We start from the raw sequence: 16964 nt of genomic DNA, 5'->3' as shown, positions 1-16964 counted from the left end.
TTCTGCAGTTGTACAGAGTCTAGTGAGACCACACCTGGTCCCCTAATTTGAGAAAGGACATTCTTGCTATTGAGGATGTGCAGCGTAGGTTTACAAGGTTAATTCCCAGGATAGCGGGACTGTCATATGCTGAGAGAATGGAGCGGCTGGGCTTGTACACTCTGGAGTTTAGAAGGATGAGAGGGGGGTCTCATTGAAACATATAAGATTGTTAAGGGCTTGGACACGCTAGAGGCAGGAAACATGTTCCCGATGTGTTTAACAAGGAACTGCAGATGCTGGAAAATCGAAGGTACACAAAAATGCTGGAGAAACTCAGCGGGTGCAGCAGCATCTATGGAGCGAAGGAAATAGGCAATGTTTCAGGCCGAAACCCTTCTTCAGACATGTTCCCGATGTTGGGGGAGTCCAGAACCAGGCGCCACAGTTTAAGAATAAGGAGTAAGCCATTTAGAACGGACTCGAGGAAACACTTTTTCTCACAGAGAGTTGTGAGTCTGTGGAATTCTCTGCCTCAGAGGGCGGTGGAGGCAGGTTCTCTGGATGCTTTCAAGAGAGAGCTAGATGGGGCTCTTAAAAATAGCGGAGTCGGGATATGGGGAGAAGGCAGGAACGGGGTACTGATTGGGGATGATCAGCCATGATCACATTGAATGGCGGTGCTGGCTCGAAGGGCCGAATGGCCAACTCCTGCGTCTATTGTCTATTGTTTTGCTGCAATTTGAAATTTAGTAAGATTATTACAGTAGGTACCCGTTGGGGGAAAAAAAAGAACTTACTTACTATTAATTTAAAGTTTGTGCTACTTTGTAGAATGGTGAACATGCATTCACTACGAGACGCAGTCATTCCAGAAAGCCCTACGTTCATTCCTGTCGTTGAACCCGAGGGCAGTAATGATCCACCAGGACAAGATAACAAGGAGACCGTTTTGAATGACCTCATGCAGCTGAGGTGAGTGGCTGGGTTATGGTCAAGTATGTGAACGGTGAATTTATTTCCAGCATTTAAATATACACGCAGATCTAAAACTGGTGGATAACTGTGTCAATTCCTAGCTTTGTCAGTCATAGTCACACAGCATTGGAAACAGGCCCTTCGGCCCAACTTGTTCATGCCGACAATGCTGCATTTGGCCATAGTCCACTAAACCCTTCCTAGCCACCTATCCATCCACCATTGAAAGTCATAATTGATTCCACTTCTATAACTGTACCAACTCCGAGCCTTGTCACAGTCATAGAATCACACAGTGTGGAAGCAGGCCGTTCGGCCCAACCCTTCCATGCCAACCAAGAGCACAGGAACAGGCCCCGTACAGATCCTTTAAACTTTGTCCCTCTCACAAACATTGGATTTAGTTTAGTTTAGAGATACAGCGCGGAAATAGGCCCTTTCAGCCCACCAGCGATCCCGCACATTAGTACATTAACCCACTAGGGACATTGTTTTACTTTTACCAAGCCAATTAACATACAAATCTGTATATCTTTGGAGTTTGGGAGGAAACCGAAGATCTCGGAGAAAACCCACACCGGTCACGGGGAGAACGTAAAAACTCTGTACAGACAGAGCCCACAGTCGGGATGGAACCCGGGTCTGCGGCGCTGCAAGCTCTGTAAGGCAGCAACTCTACCGCTGCACCACTGTTTGTCTAAAGTTGGAAGCTGTTGATTTTCCTTTCAGAAGTAGGAATACTAGGTTTCTGTATTTCTCACATCCATCAAGAGGGTGGAGGTATTTGGTTTCATTTCTTATCCACACACAACAAGGGAGACGTGTGGTCTTTGTTTAGTGTTCAATTGATAATGGCAGGAGGGTGATTGAATTGCACTTCTGTTATTTGATGACTGTGGTGGAACTGCACATTAGGACTGGAGTTCCAGCATGATTATACGACTAAGGCACACATTTTATGCAATGAACAGAATAAACATATTTTCTGACATCCAATTCCCTCCCCCCCCCCCACCCAATTGCACAGCAGTGCAGAGGGTAGAGCAACAGCTCCAGAGATCCAGGTCCGATCGTGCAGAGGGTGCTGTCTGTGTGGAGTTTGCACGTTCTCCCTGTGATCTCTTGGGTTTCCTCCTGGTACTCCGATTTTATCCCACATCCCAAAGACGTGCGGGTTTGTAGGTTAATTGGCCCTCTGTAAATTGCCGGAGTGTGTAGGGGGTGGATGAGAAAGTGGGATAACATAGAACTAGTGTGAACGGGTGATCGATGGTCGGCGTGGACCCAGTGGGCCAAGACACCTGGAGTAGATCAGCCATGATTTAATAGTGGAGTGGACTCGATGGGCCTAATGGCCTAATTCTGCTCCTATCACATGAATTTACAACACCCTTTTGTCTCCTTCTCACCTCCAGCCTTTTACTTGCTCCACCCATCTGCCAACCCCCCTCCCCCCTCACATGTATCCACCTGTCAGTCACCAGGCTTTGTCCTGCCCCCCCCCCCCCCACATTCCATCCGACCCGAAAGGTGGTCTGTCCATCTCCTCCACAGATGCTGCCTGACCCGCTGAGTTCCTCAGTGTCCATTCCTCTTGATGGATAAAGACTTTTAACATCGACCAACGTTGCCCTTCGAACTAGTTCAAAAGGTCACAACAGGCTGCTTGGAGTGGAAAATAAGCATTGATGTCTGAGATTGGTTTCCATTACAGAAGAAAACAGACCTTTCAAACCACAGCCCTTCTGACCAGAGATGCTTTGGAAACATTCAAACACCATGAACTAGGATAGGAACTGTGTACCTCGTGTCTTGCTACCTTTGTTGTATTAAATATTAAAAATGTGTTAACTTGGTATTCAGTCTTTTGTGTAAGAAAGTGTTGCTTAATCTGACAGTTGGTGTGTTTGGTTGAAGTGCCTCTAATTTGCTGGAAGTAACACTTTAATGTGTTGTTTACAGTGATGCAGTAGAGAAGCCTGGGTTCAACTTCAGAAGCATTTCGGATTTCATCCAAGATTACAAGTATGTACAAATACCCAAGGTGTAGAGTCATAGAGTGATACAGTGTGGAAACAGGCTCATCGGCCCAACTTGCCCACACCGGCCAATCAGTCCCAGCTACACTAGTCCCACCTGCCCGCGTTTGGCCCATATGCCTCTAAACCTGTCCTATCCATGCACCTGTCTAACTGTGTCTTAAACGTTGGGACAGTCCCAGCCTCAACTACCCTCTCTGACACCTCATTCCATACATCCTCCACCCTTTGTGTGAAAATATTACCCCTCTGGTTCCTATTAAATCTTTTCCCCCCTCACCTTGAACCCATGTCCTCTGGATCTCGATTTCCCCTACTCTGGGCGAGAGACTCTGTGCATCTACCCGATCCAATCCTCTCATGAAATGATGATAGTGGTTTCATCAATGCCTTTGCTCTGCAGGCTACCCCAGTGTAGAAAGCAGGACTGGTGTAATTCCAATTGCAACCCCTTCCCCGACACCCTTTCCAAGTCTGAAATGTTGTACGCATGTGGAATTATAACCATAGAGGTATACAGCACGGAAGCAGGCCATTCAGCTAGCATCGCCCGTGCTAACCAAGATGCCCCATGTACACTAATTCCATTTGGCCCATATCCCACTAAACCTTTCCTGTACCTGTCCAAACATCTTTTCCTGTTGGAAATAATGAAGGAAATGTAATTGAAGTGTATCTATATTTGTCGTTACAGACTAATTACTCACACCCAATTATTTAAGAAGCAGCATAGGCAGGTTGGTTAGTAAGTTTGCAGATGACACCAAGATCGGTGGTGGTGTGAATTGGGAGGTCGGCTGTCAAAGTATACAGTGGGAAAAAGATCAGCTCCAGAAATGGGCTGATCAATGGCAGAAGGAGTCTTCTATAAACAAGTGTGAGGTGGAGATTGAGGGGAGACCTGATAGCAATGTATAACATTATGAGAGGCACAGATAGTGTCGGCAGTCAGAATCTTTTTTTCCCCCCACGGTGGGAAAAATCAAATGCTGTGCTGTGATGCAGAGCAAAGCTGAGAGGGGCAGTTTAAAGGAATTGTGCAAGTTTTTTGTTTTTACATAGAGAGTGGCAAACGATAGCGGCATTTGAGACGTTCGGATAGGCACATGGGTATGGAAGGATGTGGATTATGTGCAGGCAGATAAGAGTTGTTAGGCACGGACATTGTGGGCCGAAGGGCCTGTCCCTGTGCTGTACTGTTCAATGCTGTGCCATGGCTGTATCAGTGAGGAAAGGCAGTGATTAACCTGACCTGAATGTTCCTCACCTGTCTAACTCACCGGTGGAATCGAGCCATCGGGGTTACATTACAAGGGACTGAACCGTAAGCTGAACTGCTTTGTGTTTGTGTAGGTCAGGTAGAATAACTCCAACGCAAGTGGCTGAGAACGTGATCCGAGCTCTGGAGGACTCTAATGGAAGAGACATCCCACTGCGAGCTGTCGTACAATCCCAGCCCAATCTCATCATGAAGGTCGGGCACGTTTTACTTTACCTGCAGACACATGCCCCCCCCCCCCCCCCCCCCCCCCCCCCCCCCCCCCCCCACACACACACACATACTCTTGCACCATCACACCAGTGAAGGCTCTACACTATTTTAAAAGCTTGTATCTCTGAGGATACAAGTTGACTCTTGTGCACTGTCTCAGTGTCATTTACTAATCTTACAGTCAATGGTTCAGTTGCCATGTATGCACTGCACAATGGAATTATTTTTGCGTAGATCACACATGCACGTGTCGCCACATTTGGGCGCCATTTACAAAAAGGGTTCCTTTAATTACAAAACTCTTGTACTTGAGTATGGTTGTGTTTTTGTATAGCAATATTTTCACTGAGCTTTAGTTTAGAGATACAGCATGGAAACGGACCCTCTAGCCCTGCCTCTCACCTTAAACCTGTATCCTCTGGTTCTTGATTACCCTACCCTGGGTAAAATTCTCTTTACATTCACCCTATCTACTCCCCTCATGATATGATTATAATTGCCCCATAACACATCTTCTAAAACACCCATTTTTCGTGCTTGGAGCTTGTGACAAAATGAACCTTGGTCAGCATGGACGAGTTGGGCCGAAGGGCCTGTTTCGTGCTGTATGATTGACGAGATGGTGCTGGCATCTCTCTGCATGCTGGTCCCAGTGGAGGATCTACTAACACCCGATAGAATCATTGAAAACGTTCCTCCACGTGTCTCTGTTGCACTTGTGTTTGGCTAGATTTTTATACTCGTGTAGACAGAGTTAAAGACTAAAGATTTAGGAGGATGTCACCAGGATTTGATGGCCTGATCTATACGAGGAGGTTGGGCAGGCTAGGACTCTATTCCTTGGAGTGCAGGATGCCGATGAGTGATCTTATAGAGGTGTATAAAATCATGAGGGGAATATACAGAGCTTAACATCTGTAGTTGGAAAGTTACTGGAGAATATTCTGAGGGATAGGTTATACAGGCATTTGGATGGGCAAGGGCTGATTAGGGATAGTCAGCATGGTTTTGTACGTGGGAGGTCGTGTCTCACAAATCTGATTAATTTTTTAAGACGTGATGAAAAAGGGTTATCAGGGCAGAGCTGTAGATGTTGTGTACGTGGACTTCAGTAAGGCGTTCGACAAGGTTCCGCATGGTAAGCTGCTCTGGAAGGTTAGATCGCATGGGATCCAAGGAGAAATAGTTGAACGGATAGCAAGATGGTGGAAGGTTGCTTCTCAGACTGGAGGCCTGTGGCTAGTGGTGTGCCTCAGGGTTCGGTGCTGGGCCTGTTAATGTTAGTCATTTACATCAATGATTTGGATGAGAACATACAGGGCAAGATTTGCAAGTTTGCTGATGATACAAAAGATAGTAGTTTTGCAGATAGTGAAGATGGTTGTGAACGATTGCAGCAGGATCTGGATCGATTGGCCAGGTGGGCGGTGGAATGGTTGATGCCATTTAATACAGAGAAGTGTGAGGTGTTGCATTTTGGGATATCAAACAAGGGCAGGACCTACACAGTGAATGGTAGACCTCTGGGTAGTGTTGTAGAGCAGAGGGATCTAGGAGTACAGGTGCATGGTTCCTTGAAGGTCGAGTCTCAGGTGGATAAGGTGGTCAAAAAGGCTTTTGGCACTTTGGCCTTCATCAGTCAGAGTACTGAGTATAGAAGTTGGGAGGTCATGTTGTAGTTGTATAAGACGTCGGTGAGACCGCATTTAGAATACTGTGTTCAGCTCTGGGAACCATGTTATAGGAAAGATATTGTCAAGCTTGAAAGGGTTCAGCGAAGATTTGCACTGATGTTGCCAGGACTAGAGGGTGTGAGCTATAGGGAGAGGTTGAGTAGGCTGGGTCTCTATTCCATGGAGCGCAGAGTAGGGGAATAGAGGACAGAGGTTCAAGGTGAAGGGGAAAAGATTTAATAGGAATCCGAGGGGTAACTTTTTTACACAAAAGGTGGTGGGTGTATGGAACAAGCTGCCAGAGGAGGCAGTTGAGACTGGACTATCCTGTTGTTTAAGAAACAGTTAAACAGGTACATGGATAGGACAGGTTTGGAGGGATACGGACCAAGCGCAGGCAAGTGGGACACGTATAGTTGGGACATTGTTGGTGAGTTGTGTTTCCACACTGACTCCAAACAGGGTGAACGTACAGTCTTTTATAGGGGAATCAAGAATCAGAGGACATGGTTTAAGGTGAGGGGGAATGATTTAATAGGAACACGAGGGGCATCTCTTCCATAAAAGGAACGAGCTGCTATAGGAGGTGATGAGGCAGGTGCTATTGCAATGTTCAAAATAACATTTGGAGAGGTATGTGGATAGGTTTACAAGGATGTGGACAAGATACAACTAGTGTAGATAGGGCAAGTTGGTCAGCATGGATGAGTTGGGCCGAAGGGCCTGTTTCCGTGCTGTATGACTTTCACTCCATTGCATAGGTCCTCTTTGTTTCATGAGCCTTTGGATAAGGAGAGGCTGTATGTGGTGGGGAGGGGGCTAATAATGCAGTTTAGATATTGGGGGTCCACGCCTTTAGTTTCCGCACCCATTAAATGATTACCTGGATAATCGAGTAGCCCATGGCAACAGGGTTTGTCCTGAACATTGTCATACTGTACTATGCAGGGTTCAGCTGTGTGTTCCTCTGAGCCAGAAGCACCTGTGTCCACAGAAAAAACGCTCCCCATCTGACAAACAACGGTTTGCACTTGGTGTGCACGCTGTAATCAGTATATCGTGTACTCGCCCTGACTTAAACGTGTGTGCACAGCAGGCATTAGCGGGGCCAGGCAGGGAAAGAACTGCTTGTAAAATATGTGCCTTGTTTTGTATGACCTTCACCAGCAGATGGGTTACAATCGGTCTGTCTGTCTTGGGAATAAACATTCAGGAATAAGCCAAATAACAACTTGGCAATGCTCCTTGTGTATCAGCTGGCTACCAGGGCTTGAATCATTCCAACCTGTCTTCCAGAATGCTACTTGTAAGCCAGCCAACATCCACTGTGAATCACTCCATGTAAGAAAGAACTGCAGATGCCAGTTTAAATCACTCCGTGTTCTGTTCAAGGCTCCATCAGGAGATAACTCCTTGTGACAACAAGCTTCTTATTGAGTTGGGACCCTTGTTCAGACTGAAGAAGGGTCACGACTCAAAATGTCACCTATCCATGTTCTCCAGAGATGCTGTCTGACCCGCTGCAGTTACTCCAGCACTCTGTGAAACGTCACCTATCCATGTTCTCCAGAGATGCTGCCTGACCCGCTGCAGTTACTCCAGCACTCTGTGAAACGTCACCTATCCATGTTCTCCAGAGATGCTGCCTGACCCGCTGCAGTTACTCCAGCACTCTGTGTTTTATTGTAAACCAGCATCTGCAGATCATTGTTTCTAATTAATGTCTGTACTTGTATTAAAACAGCCTTTAGCACTTGTTTAGCAAGACATTTCAATGGTGTAATGTACTGGACATCACTCTTGTCCTCCATCTCACTGATGTTTTGTTGTGGTGTACAGATGGCAGAAGCCTCCACTGCACGATACGCTGCCAATGCACCCCTCTCCCCTCTGGATGGGATTCCAGTCTGCATCAAGGAGGAGATGCAAGTGGTGAGTACACAGTGGGTGGTGGGTGCCTGGAACGTGCTGCCGGGGGTGGCGGTGGAGGCAGATACCATAATGGGACATGTACATGCAGGAAATGGAGGGATATGGATTGTGTGGCATTATGTCCGGCACAGGCATTGTGGGCCGAATGGCCTGTTCCTGTTCTGTACTGTTCTATGAATTGCACCCCAAGCATGGGTGAATTACTGAATGACACCAATGTGTACGGTGCAGGCTATCACAGATGCATCCCTAGAAAGCACAACACTGTCGGCTTGCATCACAACCCGGTTTGGGAACAGCTCTGCCCAAGACTGCAAGAAATTGCAGAGTGTTGTGGGTGGAGCCCAGCCCGTCACACAGATTAGACTTCCCACCATCGACTCCTTCTACACTTTGCACTATCTCGGGAAAACAACCAACATAATCAAACACTTGTCCCACCCCACTCATTCCTCCTTCTCCCTGCTCCCGTCCAGCAGAGGGTAAAAAGCACGCACCACCATACTCCCCTCTGTTATCAGGTCCGATTCACCTCTACACCATTGCGGACATTGCACTTTGTACATTGAACTGTTGTGCCACAATGCTGAGAACTATATTCTGCACTCTGTATCTTCCCCTTTGCTCTACCTAGTGTACTTGTTTGGCTTGGTCACAGCTTGAAAAACAAAGCTGTTCGCTCTACCTTTGCACTTAACAGTAATAAATCAATACTGATACCAAAACAGTACAGATGAAGATCTAACAATGCCAAAAAACATTAAAGTGGCTTAACATTTGTACAAAAAAAAACTTTAATGTACAATGCAATGTGCCTCGGATGCAAAAATGAAAAGATGGATTGATAATACAAATGATCCATTCTTTTAGATTTTACGTGTAGGAAGGAACTGCAGATGCTGGTTTAAACCGAAGATAGGTACAAAAAGCTGTAGTCACTAGCAGGACAGGCAGCATCTCTGGAGCGAAGGAATAGGTGACGTTTCGGGCCGAGACCCTTCTTCAGACTGGTCTCGACCCGAAACGTCACCTTTTTTGTTTATCCAGAGATGCTGCCTGACCTGCTGAGTTTCTCCAGCTTTTTTGGTTTATCTTTTAGACTTTAGACTGTTTTAATAGTGAAAGGCATCATAATTTTGCAATTGTGCATGAGGTTACCTACTCAGAAGTTGGACGTCATCTAGAAAACAATATATACTCTGACTTTACACATCAATGTTCACTTGGCAGGAGAGTTGATGAGGGTGGACGGTTCAGTATTTAGAACATTCAGGATGAGCAACAGAATTTAAAAAAATGAAAATATTATTTGTTATTTGAAAAAGCACTTGGTCAAATTAAATCATACTGTGCATGAGTACAAACAAGTAGTTCACAAGTACAACAGTTAGTGCAAAGAGAAAAATATCAGTGTAGGATATAGTGTTAAGGGCCTGTCCCACTTGGCGAATTTTTCGGTGACTGCCGACGTCATTGACTGACGTATCGGTCGCCGAAAGATTTTGAACATTTCAAAATCCAGCGGCGACAAAACAAATGTTGCGACACTTGCGGAAACACCACGCATCAATACGTCATCGCGCCGCCACTTTTTCGGTGACCTGATACGTCAGTCAATGAGGCCGAAAATCACCGAACAAATCGCCAAGTGTGACAGGCCCTTTACAGCATTACAGTTATAGAGGAAAAAGTCAACGGTCTTAAAAGTATGTGCATAGCAATCTGTGGTGCGAATTTGTGGAATGGTCTGGAACAGGAGATAACATTTAGCACAAGCATAATTCAGTTTAAAAAGATGTACAAAAACACTTGTTTAAAAGGACATTGGGATGAGGATAGGTGATTGTGAGTGGGATATTTGTTATACTGATTGTATTGGGAAGGGTGATTATAGGGTGATGGGTTGTAAATATGACTAAGATACTGTATAGTGTATGAGGGTTTTTTCTTTTCTTTTTCTTTTTTCTTTTTTGTATGGCTTTGTAAATATTTGATTAGTGTATAAATGTAAATAATTTGGTGTACATATAGCTGCTGGTGTACATATGGTGTACATATAGCTGCTAAATTTGTATAAGATAATTACAAATGTTTGAATAAGGGGTGGGAATTAATAAGCTTTGGCTTCTTCCTGCTCCTTTTCGGACACATACGATTTCATTTATTTACAGATATTGTTTATGACACTATATAAATATTCTTGTTTTGTTTTTTGTATGCTGTTTCACAATTGCTTTTTATTCTGTTCGAAATAAATAATAAAAATAAATAATTCACGCTGCTTTCCCGAGGCAGCGTGAAGTGTAGACAGAGTCAGTGTTGGGGAGTGTGGTCTGCGTGAAGGACTGGGCTACACACACAACTCTCTGCAATGTCTTGCCGTCTTGGGCAGAGCTGTTGAACTTGGCACCGGGGAGGTTGTACTGGTGTGGGGGTTGGTGAGAGAGAGAACATGGGCAGTGGGAATGGTGAGGTTTGAAGATGACCTTGTTCAGCAGGACCTCTTGTGTATTCTTGCAAAACCTGTCAATAATCATCGATCATTACTCTCAGTGTTTGCACTTGAAGGTCTAAACTTCCAAAAATATTAACGACGAGAGGAGAAGCTGCAACGTCAAATATCACGTCTGACATCTCTCCCCGAACTGCTCCATGTAGCCTGACTCTCCCATCTACATCTCTCCCCGAACTGCTCCATGTAGTGTGACTCTCCCATCTACAGCTCCGTACTGCTCCATGTAGCCTGACTCTCCCATCTACATCTCTCCCCGAACTGCTCCATGTAGTGTGACTCTCCCATCTACATCTCTCCCCGAACTGCTCCATGTAGCCTGACTCTCCCATCTACATCTCTCCCTGAACTGCTCCATGTAGCCTGACTCTCCCATCTACATCTCCCCCTGAACTGCTCCATGTAGCCTGACTCTCCCATCTACATCTCTATACTGCTCCATGTAGCCTGACTCTCCCATATACATCTCTCCCCGAACTGCTCCATGTAGTGTGACTCTCCCATCTACAGCTTCGTACTGCTCCGTGTAGCCTGACTCTCCCATCTACAACTCCTGGCATGGTAACATGTCAGCGGTCAGAGTGAACTTGTTTCGTGGTGCTGGACATTCGCCACAACTGACGTCAGAATCTTTTGTTTAAGAAGGAACAGCAGGTGCTGGAAAATCGAAGGTAGACAAAAGTGCTGGAGAAACTCAGCGGGTGCAGCAGCATCTCTGGAGCGAAGGAAATAGGCAACGTTTCGGGCCCGAAACATTGCCTATTTCCTTCGCTCCATAGATGCTGCCGCACCTGCTGAGTTTCTCCAGCACTTTTGTCTACCCTCAGAATCTTTTGGGCAGGAAGGGCCAGCAGATGCTAGTTTACACCAAACATAGACACAAAATGCTGGAGTAACTCAGCGGGGCAGGCAGCATCTCTGGAGAGAATGAATAGGTGACGTTTCAGGTCGAGACCCTTCTTCAGACTGAGTCAGGGGAGTGGGAAGGGTGAGGTGTGAATGAGAGATCAGAGGGGATGATGTTCAAGTGTAGAATGGTTCCTTGTTAGCTAGGGGAAGGTGACAAAGACATACAAAGTAAAATTTAATTAGGTGGACAGTCAATCTAGTCGGAGAACTAGAAAGGGGGAGGGATGGTGAGAGAGAGAGAGAGAGAGAGAGAAATACCGCTGGATTGTTAGCTACCCAAGCAAAATATGAGGTGCTGTTCCTCCAATTTTCACTAAACCTCACACAATATTTTGTCTTCCTTATTGAAATCAGAATTTGAACTGGATTTTTACCAGACCCTAAACATCACCTATGATCCATGTTCTCCAGAGATGTTGCCTGACCTGCAGTTACTCCAGCACTGTCACAGTCATAGAGTGATACAGTGTGGAAACAGGCCCTTCGGCCCAACTCTCCCACACTGGCCAACAAGGTCCCTGCTACCCTGCTTCCACTTGCCTGCGCTTGGTCCATATCCCTCCAAACCTGTCCTATCCATGTACCTGTTTAATTGTTTCTTAAACGATGGGATAGTCCCAGCCTCAACGACCTCCTCTGGCAGCTTGTTCCATACACCCACCACCCTCTGTGTGGAAAAAGTTACTCCTCAGATTCCTATTCCTATCTTTCACCTTGAACCTATGTCCTCTGGTCATCGATTCCCCAACTCTGGGTAAAAGACTACTAAAAGGTGCATCTACTCGATGAATTCCTCTCATGATTTTGTACACCTCTATAAGATCTCCCCCTCATCCTCCTGCGCTCCTTGGAATAGAGACCCAGCCTACTCAACCTCTCCCTATTGCTCACACCCTCTAGTCCTGGCAACATCCTCGTAAATCTTTTCTGAATCCTTTCAAGCTTGACAACATCTTTCCTATAACATGGTGCCCAGAACTGAACACAATATTCTAAATGCGGTCTCACCAATGTCTTATACAACTGCAACATGACCTCCCAACTTCTATACTCAATACTCTTGACTGATGAAGGCCAAAGTGCCAATAGCCTCTTTGACCACCTTATCCACCTGCGACTCGACCTTCAAGGAACCATGCACCTGTACTCCTAGATCCCTCTGCTCTACAACACTACCCAGAGGCCAACCAATTACTGTGTAGGTCCTGCCCTTGTTAGATGTCCCAAAATGCAACACCTCACACTTCTCTGTATTAAATTCCATCAACCATTCCTCAGCCCACCTGGCCAATCGATCCAGATCTTGTTGCAATCGCCTTTTTATTTTTGTAAACCAGCTTCTGCAGTTCCTTGTGTCTGTAAAAATGTGTGTATAATTTGAACAATTGGTAAAACCCATAATGTGGTGTATGTTTAGGGATGATCTATCTTGCCTCTACTAATACAAATATTCATTACAAGGCTGTCTTCTGCTAAGCACCAGCCTCTGCTATTTCTAGGTTTGATGTTTCCAACATTCTGCTAATGCTTTTCAATTCTACCTGTTCTCTAAAACGCTTTCATCTATTTCCCTCCCTCTGGCTTTGCCTTTCACTCCTCTTTCAAGCCTCCCCTTATCAACACCACCTAGTCGCCATCATCTCTAGCCTTTGTCCATCCATCTGCCAATCAAACCTCCCTTTAGACTTTAGAAGTACAGTGTGGAAACAGGCCCTTCAGCCCACCGAGTCCGCGCCGACCAGCGATCACCCCGTACACTCGCACCATCCTACGCACTAGGGACAATTTACAATTAACAGAAGCTAATTAACCTACAAACCTGCACGTCTTTGGAGTGGGGAAGCAAACCTGGACACCCGGAGAAAACCCACGTGGTCACAGGGAGAACGTACAAACTCCGTACAGAAAGCACCCGTTGTCGGTATTGAACCCAGGTCTGTGGCGCTGTGAGGTGGCAACTCTATCACTACACCACCGTGCTGGATCCCTCGTCTGTCTCCCCTCACCTGTATCCACCTATCACTTGCCAGGCTTTGTCCCACCCCCCCTCTATTTCTTCTCCAGTTTTCTCCCCCTATTCCATCAGTCTGGAGAAGGGCCGTGACCCGAAACGTCGCCTGTCCCTGTTCTCCGCAGATGCTGCCTGAACACTCTGTGGTTTGCTCTTGGCTGGTGGTGCTGGGAGTGAGGGTACAGTTGCAGGGTGGTGTTCAGTGAGTTTCCGCTGACTCTGTTTCTGTGTTTAGGTCCCGTATCACCACCGAGCGGGGACGATGTACCTCGGCGAGAAGCAGACGACCGAGGACGCCACAGTGGCCAGGAAACTGCGGGAGGCGGGAGCGGTGATCATCGGTGTGTCCAACATGCACGAGCTTGGACTGGGGGTGACGGGCTGCAACGCCAACAGGTGACCCCGACATTATCAATCGCTTCGCCCGTTGGATGATCACGGTTTAAATCCATAAACAGGAGACACATGAGTTACAATTCCACACAGGCTGCTGAGTAGATCCTACATGGATTCTGAAAGACAGTAGAAAGAGGAAAATGTGCAAATAAACCAGACGTCTGAGCAAAATACAATTAGAAATTAGTTCCTCACTGGTGGACTTGTGTGGCACGGTGGCGCAGCGGTAGATTTGCTGCCTTGCAACGCTTACAGCCCAGGTTCGATCCCCACTATGGGTGCTGTCTGTACAGAGTTTGTACCTTCTCCCCGTGACTGCGTGGGTTCATTCCGAGATCTTCAGTTTCCGCCCACACTCCAAAGACGTACAGGTTGGCAGGTTAATTAGCTTGGTATAAGTGTAATCTATAGTGTTAATATGCGGGGATCGCTGGTCGGTGCGGACTCGGTGGGCCGAAGGGCCTGTTTCCGCGCTGTATCTCAAAACTAGACTAAACTGTGCCACAGGTGGTCTGTGGTGTTCCTTTGCTGAGGTAGGATTGAGATTGTGCAGAAACAAGGAACTGCAGATGCTGGTTTGCACAAAGTACGCAGGAACAAAGTGCTCGAATAACTCAGCGGGTTGGGCAGCACATCTGGAGAAGGGTTGCAACCATAAACATCACCTATTCCTTGCCTCCAAAGATGCTGCCTGAACCACTGAGTTACTCCAGCATTTTGTGTCTCTCTTCCGTGTAAACCATCATCTGCAGTTCCTTCCTACACGGTGCTGGAGTAACTCAACGGGGTCAGACATCTTCTCCAGAGAGCATGGATAGGTGACATTCTGGGTTGGTCTGAAGAAGTGTCTCAACCCAAAACGTTACCTATCCATGTTATCTAGCATTTTTGTGTGATATCCAGTCAGTGGAAAGACTATACATGAATACAATTAAGCAGTGTACAGTCACAGTTAAAGAATCTGCTGCAAGCTAGAGTCCAGAAAAGGCCCGATTAAAGACAGTTCAAAGGTCTCCAATGAGGTAGCTAGTAGCTCAGGAACGCTCTCAGTTGCCTGATAACATAGCAACATAGAAACATAGAAAATAGGTGCAGGAGGAGGCCATTCGGCCCTTCAAGCCAGCACCGCCATTCATTGTGATCATGGCTGATCGTCCCCAGTCAATAACCCGTGCCTGCTTTCTCCCCATATCCCTTGATTCCACTAGCCCCTAGAGCTCTATCTAACTCTCTCTTAAATCCATCCAGTGATTTCATCTCCACTGCTCTCTGTGGCAGGGAATTCCACAAATTCACAACTCTCTGGGTGAAAAGGTTTTTTCTCACCTCAGTCTTAAATGGCCTCCCCTTTATTCTAAGACTGCGGCCCCTGGTTCTGGACTCGCCCAACATTGGGAACATTTTTCCTGCATCTAGCTTGTCCAGTCCTTTTATAATTTTATATGTTTCTATAAGGTGTCCCCTCATCCTTCTAAACTCCAGTGAATACAAGCCTAGTCTGTTCAATCTTTCCTCATATGACAGTTCCGCCATCCCAGGGATCAATCTCGTGAGCCTACGCTGCACAGCTGGGAAGAAACTCCCTGAATCTGGAGGTGCACGTTAAGCTGTTTATGGGCCTGGCCACCTAATTTAATTAATACTTTGCTTTTAAATTTTAGTAAATTTCTGTAAGGTTTAATAATTTAAAACAGTTGAAAATCTTACAGAAATATGAAAACGCTTAGCACCACAAAAAAGCTCTGGCTCTGTGCCTCTATGTCCAAGCCCAGCAAGCAGTGCGTTTGACGGCACTGGGCCTGTACTCGCTGGAGTTTAGAAGGTTGAGGGGGGACCTCATTGAAACTTACCGAATAGTGAAAGGCTTGGATAGAGTGGATGTGGAGAGGATGTCTAGGACCAGAAGTCATAGCCTCAGAATTAAAGGGCGCTCTTTTAGAAAGGAGGTGAGGAGGAACTGAGTAGTTAATCTGTGGAACTCATTGCCACAGAGGGCTGTGGAGGCCAAGCCTGTGGATATTTTCAAGGCAGAGATAGACTGATTCTTGATTAGAACGGGTATCAAGGTTTATGGGGTGAAGCCAGGAAAATGGGGTTAGGAGGCAGAGATCAGTGGACTCGTTGGGGCGAATGGCCTAATTCTACTACTCATCCACTGACAGACACACTGACACAGGGAGGGTGGAACCACTGTGCATTTACCATGGTATTGACATGAAGTGTGCTTGTATTGTTTGTGACTCCAGGTATCACGGCGTTTGCCGGAACCCCTACAACCCCCAGCACTTCACCGGAGGAAGCTCCAGCGGCTCCGGAGCGGCCGTGGCAGCAGGTGGGTTCAGCCAGCGTACGCACCCCTGCCGCCAACCTGTGGTAGAACAGTGGGGAGGCACCGCGGGTAGAGCTGCTGCCTCACAGCGCTAGAGACCCGGGTTCCATCCTGACCTCGACTCCTGTCTGTGTGGAGTTAGCGCGTTCTCCCCGTGATCACGTGGGTTTCCTCCGGGTGCTCCAGTTCCCACATCCCAAAGATGTGTAGGTTAATTGGCCCTCTGTAAATTGCCCCCCAGTGTGCAAGGAGTGGATGAGAAAGTGCGATAACAGAACTAGTGTGAGCAAGTCATCGACATGGATTTGGTGGGCCGAAGGGCCTGTTTCATGCTGTATCTCTAAACAGAAGGATAGTCCTGAGAGGCAACATAGACTCGATGTGCTGAAGGACCTCTTGTTTTGTGAGGTAAAATGGAAATTGCATGGAAGTCAATGTGAATTATCTTCTCAAAGCAAAAAAAATCTTCATATTTTGTACTTTAATTTTTTACAACAGAGGCTGTTTAAAAAACTTTATCTGTGTACATAATTCGTCAGAGTCATAGAGCACGGATACAAGGCCTATAACCCAACTCGTCCATGCTGCCCAACATGCCCCATCTACACTAGTCCCATTTCCCCACGTTGGGACATATCCCTCCGAACTTTTCCTATCCATTAGTTGCCTTTGGGTTCAGTTTCTGGCTTTGTCGATGATATCTGGTCACTTTTT

The 16964-nt window shown here is 46.5% G+C and overlaps 1 protein-coding gene across 1 annotated transcript in view; it reads left to right on the top strand.

Moving 5' to 3' along the window:
* Positions 1-16964, top strand: part of LOC116980828 (fatty acid amide hydrolase-like) — a 63152-nt gene that overhangs the window by 16568 nt on the left and 29620 nt on the right. Inside the window, exons 4-9 of the mRNA XM_033033434.1 lie at positions 814-954; positions 2920-2982; positions 4350-4470; positions 8001-8093; positions 13761-13921; positions 16168-16253. Of these exons, the coding sequence (XP_032889325.1) occupies positions 814-954; positions 2920-2982; positions 4350-4470; positions 8001-8093; positions 13761-13921; positions 16168-16253 (665 nt within the window). The remainder of the gene's footprint in view (positions 1-813; positions 955-2919; positions 2983-4349; positions 4471-8000; positions 8094-13760; positions 13922-16167; positions 16254-16964) is intronic.

This window comes from Amblyraja radiata, chromosome 14 (genome assembly GCF_010909765.2).
Source record: "Amblyraja radiata isolate CabotCenter1 chromosome 14, sAmbRad1.1.pri, whole genome shotgun sequence".
Lineage (NCBI taxonomy): Eukaryota > Metazoa > Chordata > Chondrichthyes > Rajiformes > Rajidae > Amblyraja > Amblyraja radiata.
The sequence above is the reverse complement of the archived record's forward strand: the minus strand, read 5'-3'. Positions and strand labels throughout refer to the sequence as shown.